The sequence below is a fragment of the Telmatherina bonti genome (genome assembly GCF_933228915.1).
Source record: "Telmatherina bonti genome assembly, chromosome: 17".
NCBI classification, from domain to species: domain Eukaryota; kingdom Metazoa; phylum Chordata; class Actinopteri; order Atheriniformes; family Telmatherinidae; genus Telmatherina; species Telmatherina bonti.
The window spans coordinates 4491028-4499393 of record NC_136615.1 but is presented as its reverse complement, the minus strand read 5'-3'; the positions used below and the strand labels follow the sequence as shown (position 1 = coordinate 4499393).

Sequence of the window (8366 nt, the reverse complement as noted above, 5' to 3'; positions counted from 1 at the left end):
TTCCTGTCTCGCCGTCTTCCCGTCTCTGAGGTTTTCTGATGAGGAAATGAGGCAAGGTAACCAGCGCTGTGATTGGCTGGTTGCTTGGATGGTGTAACTTCCTGTTGGTGGCGACTGCAGAGACGACTGTTAGGGTTGGGTGTGGACGGGGAGGGACAGCGTCTCTGTCAGACCAGAACCAGAGACCCTGTTGGTGAGTCTTCTCTGCTGGGCTGACAGGGTGCAGATGGAGAGTCAGGTGGTTATTAACGCCTCTGTCTCTGCCTGCAGGGCGCCTCGTGCTCCTCGGGGGTTCCTGCCGAGTCGGCCGTCCCCTTCTCAGGGATGTACAAGCTGGACATTGAGCTAAAGAGGGGACACAACCTGGCCATCCGGGACAGAGGAGGTGCAGTCCCACTTCTTCTTCTGCTCCTCCAGCTCGCTAGGATCTCTAAGTTCTTCTTCTTCTGTCTTCCAGGGACCAGCGACCCCTACGTGAAGTTCAAGCTGGCGGGCAGAGAGGTGTTCAGGAGCAGGACCATCCACAAAAACCTCAACCCGGCGTGGGACGAGAAGACCACGCTGATCGTGGACAGCCTGAATGAACCTCTGTATGTGAAGGTAAAGATGTGGACACGCGGGACGTCCGTCCTTCCGCGTCCACAACGAACCCACCAATCAGAGGAGACTTTGTCTTGCTGTCCTGCAGGTCTTTGACTATGACTTTGGTCTTCAAGACGACTTCATGGGTTCAGCTTATCTGTACCTGGAGTCTCTAGAGCAGCAGAGGTCTGTTCGGCGTCCTGATTGGCTGTTTGTGTCTCGTCTTGTCATGTTGTGTCCTTTTGTGGACGTTTAGTGTCTCTTCTGCCTGTTGCATGTCTCGTTTTGTGTCTCTTTGCAGTCGTATTATGTCTCTGTTTATTTTTGGGGTTTATAAATTTGTGTTGTGTCCTGGTGGACATTCTGGTTCGTCCCACTCCATTCCATCCCCTCAGCTGTTCTGTGTCCCCACCAACTCGTTACTAACATGCAGCAGTTCTACTGACCTTCGGTTCCTGTCTCCTTCGTCCAGACTGAGGACAGGAGCCTGAGACGTGGTCTTTCACATGTTCTTCATGGTTTTACATGATCGGTCTCCTGGGAGACAACGTGGTTAAGAGACTTATGATGATGTTGTGTTTCAGGACGATACCTGTGACTCTGGTTCTGAAGGACCCTCAGTATCCGGACCAGGACCTGGGTTCCCTGGACCTGGCCGTCACCCTGACGCCTAAAAACAGTCCTGTGGAGGAGCAGCGGGAACCGGCGGTACGTCTGGAGAGCAGCTTTCTGCCTCCAGCTGCGGCTGGTTGGCAGGTCACACGCCTCACGTCGTTGGTCTTTAAATCAATATTCCAGATTCTAGATGCTGCAGAACCGCGAGGAAGACGAGACACAGAGCGAGTTAATGAGCGGAATGTTGTTTGTTTCCTGCAGAATGGTGAGGTCAAGCCGTATCGATGGAAACCGTATGTAAACAAAGTGAGTTCAGCCTCGTAGGGACGTCCCGTAGCCTAGCAACCGTCTCCTCATCCTCCCCTCTGATAGGACGATGGTTCCTGTTTCAGGCATCTTTACGTCTCCTTTCCATGTTCGTTTATGTGTCAAAAACATTGTTTATAACGCACGAATAACTGTAAACACGCGGTGCTGTGGTGTTTTTATTTCCTCCTGTCGTAGAATTTATCCTAACCCTAATTCCACCACACCTCCCCATCAGGAGGAAAATTCCCTCGTTTTAAATAAAAAATGCACAATAAAGCTTTTTATTCAGTGCATGCAGGTAATTCTTCTGCCTGTCCACAGATCTATGCTCAATAAGAGAATCTATTATTTTAACCCTTTAAAGTCTGATTTCCATCATGAAAACTGTGACGTCATTTAAAGGCTTGAAATTAAATGATTAGAAATGTTCTGCTTTCGATCAGTAGCAAAGCTGATTGAACGTTCAGAGCAAATAGAAAAATCAGTTTTTATCCTGAAACTAGAACAAGAGGATGAATGTAGATTTTACAGAGCTGCACGTAAAATAAAAATGATTTTTACGTTTATAAATCTTTACGTATAGCTGAAAAAGAGCGACTGGAAGCGTCCTGGTGGACATTCAGAGACAAACATCTGGACTGATGGGTCCTAACAGGACGGTTTGTGTGTCTGGACGCTTTGTCCTTCATGAATAAAACAAAGACAATGAATTATAGAAGCTGTTGCTTCATCATCCTTGCTGCTGAAGAGCAGGATCCGCCGGAGGAAGATTGTCAGCCGAGGACGAAGATCAATCTGGATCATTGATCAGACGCTCAGACTACGTTTCCCAGAATGCAACAGTGATGATCTGTCAGAGAGCTGATCAGTTGCTCAGGTTCAAAATCCAATTCACCAAGAGTCATGTGACAACTCCAGCCAATCAGGTTACAGCCTGGCAGTCACATGACAGGACCCCTGCTGGACCAGACCAGGTGTGAGTTCAGGTTTCTAGAAGAATCTGAACCATCTTTAACCAGCTCAAAGTGATGAAAAGGCACCGCGCCCAGCGAAGATCCTCAGAGATCCAGGACCCAGAGGAAAAACTGAACCAACAGGAACAGAATGACACCGGGTGCCTCCTTTCTAAAACCGCCGTACCTACAAAAGCTGGCGTCACGGGTTATCGTCTCCATGGCAACTCTGACCTTCTGTGTGCTTGTCTGAAGTAACGGCAAAAACAAAAACAAGTAAAACCAAAACAAAAACATTTCTGCAAAACTTTCACATTAAAATTGTTCACAAAAACAGCAGATGTGATATTGATGGGGGGCAGGTGGAAGTTCCATGGGGCTGACGGGGGGCAGGTGGAGGTGCCATGGGGCTGACGGGGGGCAGGTGGAGGTGCCATGGGGCTGACGGGGGGCAGGTGGAGGTGCCATGGGGCTGACGGGGGGCAGGTGGAGGTTCCATGGGGCTGACGGGGGGCAGGTGGAGGTGCCATGGGGCTGACGGGGGGCAGGTGGAGGTGCCATGGGGCTGACGGGGGGCAGGTGGAAGTGCCATGGGGCTGACGGGGGGCAGGTGGAGGTTCCATGGGGCTGACGGGGGGCAGGTGGAGGTTCCATGGGGCTGACGGGGGGCAGGTGGCGGTGCCATGGGGCTGACGGGGGGCAGGTGGAAGTTCCATGGGGCTGATGAGGGGCAGGTGGAGGTGCCATGGGGCTGACGGGGGGCAGGTGGAGGTGCCATGGGGCTGACGGGGGCAGGTGGAAGTTCCATGGGGCTGACGGGGGGCAGGTGGAGGTTCCATGGGGCTGACGGGGGGGTAGGTGGAGGTGCCATGGGGCTGACGGGGGGGTAGGTGGAAGTGCCATGGGGCTGACGGGGGGGTAGGTGGAGGTGCCATGGGGCTGACGGGGGGCAGGTGGAGGTGCCATGGGGCTGACGGGGGCAGGTGGAAGTTCCATGGGGCTGACGGGGGGCAGGTGGAGGTTCCATGGGGCTGACGGGGGGGGTAGGTGGAGGTGCCATGGGGCTGACGGGGGGGTAGGTGGAGGTGCCATGGGGCTGACGGGGGGGTAGGTGGAGGTGCCATGGGGCTGACGGGGGGCAGGTGGAAGTTCCATGGGGCTGATGAGGGGCAGGTGGAGGTGCCATGGGGCTGACGGGGGGCAGGTGGAGGTGCCATGGGGCTGACGGGGGGCAGGTGGAGGTGCCATGGGGCTGACTGGGGGTAGGTGGAAGTGCCATGGGGCTGACGGGGGGCAGGTGGAGGTGCCATGGGGCTGACGGGGGCAGGTGGAAGTTCCATGGGGCTGACTGGGGGTAGGTGGAAGTGCCATGGGGCTGACGGGGGCAGGTGGAGGTTCCATGGGGCTGACTGGGGGTAGGTGGAAGTTCCATGGGGCTGACGGGGGGCAGGTGGAGGTGCCATGGGGCTGACGGGGGCAGGTGGAAGTTCCATGGGGCTGACTGGGGGTAGGTGGAAGTGCCATGGGGCTGACGGGGGCAGGTGGAAGTTCCATGGGGCTGACTGGGGGTAGGTGGAAGTTCCATGGGGCTGACGGGGGGCAGGTGGAGGTGCCATGGGGCTGACGGGGGGCAGGTGGAGGTGCCATGGGGCTGACGGGGGGCAGATGGAGGTGCCATGGGGCTGACGGGGGGCAGGTGGAGGTGCCATGGGGCTGACGGGGGGCAGGTGGAGGTGCCATGGGGCTGACGGGGGGCAGGTGGAAGTGCCATGGGGCTGACGGGGGGCAGGTGGAGGTGCCATGGGGCTGACGGGGGGCAGGTGGAGGTGCCATGGGGCTGACGGGGGGCAGGTGGAGGTGCCATGGGGCTGACGGGGGGCAGGTGGAGGTGCCATGGGGCTGACGGGGGGCAGGTGGAGGTGCCATGGGGCTGACGGGGGGCAGGTGGAAGTGCCATGGGGCTGACGGGGGGCAGGTGGAGGTGCCATGGGGCTGACGGGGGGCAGGTGGAAGTGCCATGGGGCTGACGGGGGGCAGGTGGAGGTGCCATGGGGCTGACGGGGGCAGGTGGAGGTTCCTCAGGTTTGCTCAAGCTCAGTGGATATGTAAAATTTATTACAGCAGACGATTAAATATGTTTTTATTTTCTGAGTTCAGCTTCAAAACGCCGTTAGACACAGAGGAGGAGCTTAGTGGCATTCATCATAAACCAGTAAACAGCTGCTGGTTTTACTGGTTTCTGCGGTCCTCCTCCCGCAGCGGAAACCAGTAAACAGCTGCTGGTTTTACTGGTTTTTGCAGTCCTCCTCCCGCAGCGGAAAACCAGTAAACAGCTGCTGGTTTTACTGGTTTCTGCGGTCCTCCTCCGTCAGCGTACCTGTCCAGACATCCAGCCCGTCTCCATGTTTTATTCGGGACAGAGATGAATATGGGCCAGACTGAGGCTGCTGTATCCGTAGAGACAGGAGGGAGGCGGAGATGAAGAGGAGGGAAGCAAAGTCCTCCTCTTCATCATGTTCCTGCTGGCGGTCCCGTAGCGCCCCCTAGTGGCTCAAACTTCCTTCTGTCTTGTTGTTTAGAAGCAGAAATCCTGCAACTGCAGTTTAAATAACCTGTTTTAATGTATGTTCAGACCATGCTGCTCAGGAGGTCCTGGAAACGCTCCACCAAGGTAAACCATCGTCATCGTCATCGTCATCATCATCATCATCATCATCACTGTAGCTCCATGGTCCCGTCTGCGTTGCCAGTTCAGAAACCTGCTTGGTGTTGTTGGCGTGTTACTGCTTTGCTGTTTGTTTTCAGGCCAAAACTAGTCAGAATAACAAAGATCCCTCTAAGATGAAAAACCGCTTTTCCAAGCGAGTCCTGGTCCGAGACGGGCAGCAGCAGAACCGGACTCGGCTCCGTGACTCTAATCTGACCAGATGAAGGATCAGATGTTTGGCCTGGAAACACCCAGGAAACAGGATGAATGTGTGCACCTGCTCCATGCTAGCGGTTGGTGGACATGTTTCTGTTCGCTGACGTCTTCCTGTCTGGACCAGCAGCAGCAGTCCCTCCGTCTCTCTGACGTCCACCGCAAGTCTCAGCTCTGGAGAGGAATCGTCAGCATCGCCCTGATTGAAGGGCGGAACCTCACACCCATGGACCCCAACGGGCTGAGCGACCCCTATGTCAAGTTCAGGCTGGGGCCCCAGAAGTACAAGAGCAAGGTGGGTGGAGCCGAGACGGGTGGAGACTAGAAAACGGCCAGGTTAGACAGGTGGAGTCTAGCTGTGTGAGATGGATGGAGAAGACCGGGTTAGGTGGGTGGAGCTGTGACAGGTAGATGGAGGGTTACTGGGTTAGTAGTGTAGAGACAGACTGGTTAGACAGGTGGAGACCGGCTGGGTTATTAAGGTGGAAACCGATTAGGTTAGAGTAGAGGAAATTTTAGACGGGTGGAGACATGAAGGGCTAGAAGATGGAGACTAGACAGGTGGAGATGAGACTGGTTAAACGGGTGGAGGCTAAGTGGGGTTTGTGTTTTCAGACCGTGCCAAAGACTCTGAGTCCTCAGTGGAGGGAGCAGTTTGATCTCCACCTGTACGAGGAGACGGGTGGTGTCCTGGAGATCACGGTGTGGGACAGAGACACCGGGAGGAGAGACGACTTCATTGGACGGTCAGTGTGAACGTCCCGCCTCTGATCCACTGCAGTTCGGCTTTGATCGCTGCTTTATCAGGTTGTTTGCGTCCCAGCTGCCAGCTGGACCTCTCCACCCTCCGAAAGGAGCAGACCCATCACCTGGAGCTGCCCCTGGAGGAGTCCCGGGGCTTCGTGGTGCTGCTGGTCACGCTGACCGCCTCAGCCGCCGTCTCCATCGCCGACCTGTCCGTCACACCGCTGGACGACCCGCAGGAGCGCAGAGAGATCCTCCAACGCTACGTAAGCCTCGCCCTGAGGTCAGTTCTACTGAGCATGTGCAGAGACTGATGGCCAGAACTGTGTTCTTCAGGGCGCGAGGAGGTCGTTCTCCAACCTGAAGGATGTCGGCGTCGTGCAGGTGAAGGTGCTGAGAGCCGAAGGACTGATGGCTGCAGACGTGACCGGTATGACCGCACCCTTCCTTTCATTAGAAGCAATGCGTGGAGCTTCGGAGAGACTCTAACGCTGTGGTCCTCGCAGGGAAAAGCGATCCCTTCTGCGTCCTGGAGCTGAACAACGACCGCCTGCAGACGCACACCGTCTACAAGAACCTGAACCCAGAGTGGAACAAGGTCTTCACCTTGTACGTCCGCTGCTGTTGTTAATATCTTCTAAAGGCCACTGAATATATTTTATTGTAACAACGTGATTTCATATTTATATTGTCATTTTTAACAGTTAAAACGGGTAGGTAATGTTGGGGAGCTAGCGCCCTGTCTTGGCTCCATCCCCCTTTCTTGGCTCCTCCTCCTACCTAGGCTCCTCCCCCTGTCTGGACTCCTTCCCATTGTATTGGCCCCTCCTCCTGCCTTGGTCCCTCCCATTTATTGACCCCTCCTGTTTTTGGCTCCTCCCCCTGTATTGGCCCCTCCCCTGTCTTGGCTCCTCCCCCTCTGGTTCTGCTCCTTGCGTGATCCGAGGCTTTTTTATTAACAGCTTTTTCCACCAACGATTTTCTCTTTCTCGGCTGTTTAGCAGGAGGAAGCAAATAAACCGAGCCGGGTTGGGAAATCCTTCCTGCATTTTCTCAGCCATGTCTGCCTTTCGAGTTTCTTCTTCACTACTTTGTATTTTCATCCTAACACGCTGTTTATATGCAGGGTGTGGCTATCAGGTATGCACTGCTGGAGGGGGAGGAGGGGAGCCGGGAGAAGAAGCTTACGAAATATAAGAAATGAACAACTCCATTTGGGTCAGAACGTTTGGATTGGTCAGAGTTTTTACAGATTTACAGTAAACTGAGGGGTCTAACTATATTTCTTATTGTTCATGATTACAGAATGTATAGACTACTATCAGGACGAGGAACCACTTCACCCAGAGTAACATGTCTCTGAGCAGGAGAACCTACCCCAGCTTTAAGCCTGATTTTCTAGAATATTACAACCACATCAGACCCGAGGACGGTCTCTCTGGGTTTCTGGTGGACCACATCAGACCGGAGGACGGTCTCTCTGGGTTTCTGGTGGACCACATCAGACCGGAGGACGGTCTCTCTGGGTTTCTGGTGGACCACATCAGACCGGAGGACGGTCTCTCTGGGTTTCTGGTGGACCAAATCAGACCGGAGGACGGTCTCTCTGGGTTTCTGGTGGACCACATCAGACCAGAGGACGGTTTTCTGGGTTTTTTGTGTCCAGTTAAGTGTTCTTGACAGACAACGAGGTTTAAAGAAGAGTCGGCTCATCTCACATCTTCTCTGTCCCCAGTAATGTCAAAGACGTCCACTCGGTTCTGGAGGTGACGGTGTTTGATGAGGACAGAGACCGGAGCGCCGATTTCCTGGGAAAAGTAGCCATCCCTCTGTTAAAAGTAAGTCTCAGGAAACCACAGTTCCCAGTTCGGCTGAGAACCTCATAAGCCTGGACCCAGTTCAGAAACCCAGCCCCATGTTGATGCTTCAGTTTAGCTGCTGTTTGTCCCTTTCTGGCAGCCGTACATTTAAGATGGCCGACTGTCATGGCGCTTCCCTATTCCCTTAACATTTCTAAAGTTTTGTCAGATTATCAGCGGATCACCAATAAAACATCAATAAAACATGTTTAAATCTAGTAAATAGGACATTTTAAAGTCTCGTTAAAGATGGAGGATGAGGATATTTAACCCTTCCACTGCCTCGTTATGGTGGGAATTATGCGTATAGTGTAGTTTTAATATGTTACTCATTTATTAAGTTTCTTTTATGTAGTACAAGATATATATTCTGCATAGTTTAGA

General features: G+C 53.9%; 1 protein-coding gene across 1 annotated transcript in view; it reads left to right on the top strand.

Annotated features, from left to right (window-relative positions):
- Window positions 1–324: 324 nt before the first annotated feature.
- LOC306768572 (multiple C2 and transmembrane domain-containing protein 1-like) overlaps window positions 325–8366 on the top strand; it is a gene marked incomplete at both ends in the record, with an annotated part of 33105 nt that continues 25063 nt past the window's right edge. The window contains 12 exons of the mRNA XM_079256980.1: window positions 325–385; window positions 458–600; window positions 689–768; window positions 1167–1290; window positions 1459–1503; window positions 5092–5130; window positions 5507–5674; window positions 5995–6125; window positions 6203–6389; window positions 6460–6553; window positions 6630–6732; window positions 7859–7961. Of these exons, the coding sequence (XP_079113106.1) occupies window positions 325–385; window positions 458–600; window positions 689–768; window positions 1167–1290; window positions 1459–1503; window positions 5092–5130; window positions 5507–5674; window positions 5995–6125; window positions 6203–6389; window positions 6460–6553; window positions 6630–6732; window positions 7859–7961 (1278 nt within the window). The remainder of the gene's footprint in view (window positions 386–457; window positions 601–688; window positions 769–1166; window positions 1291–1458; window positions 1504–5091; window positions 5131–5506; window positions 5675–5994; window positions 6126–6202; window positions 6390–6459; window positions 6554–6629; window positions 6733–7858; window positions 7962–8366) is intronic.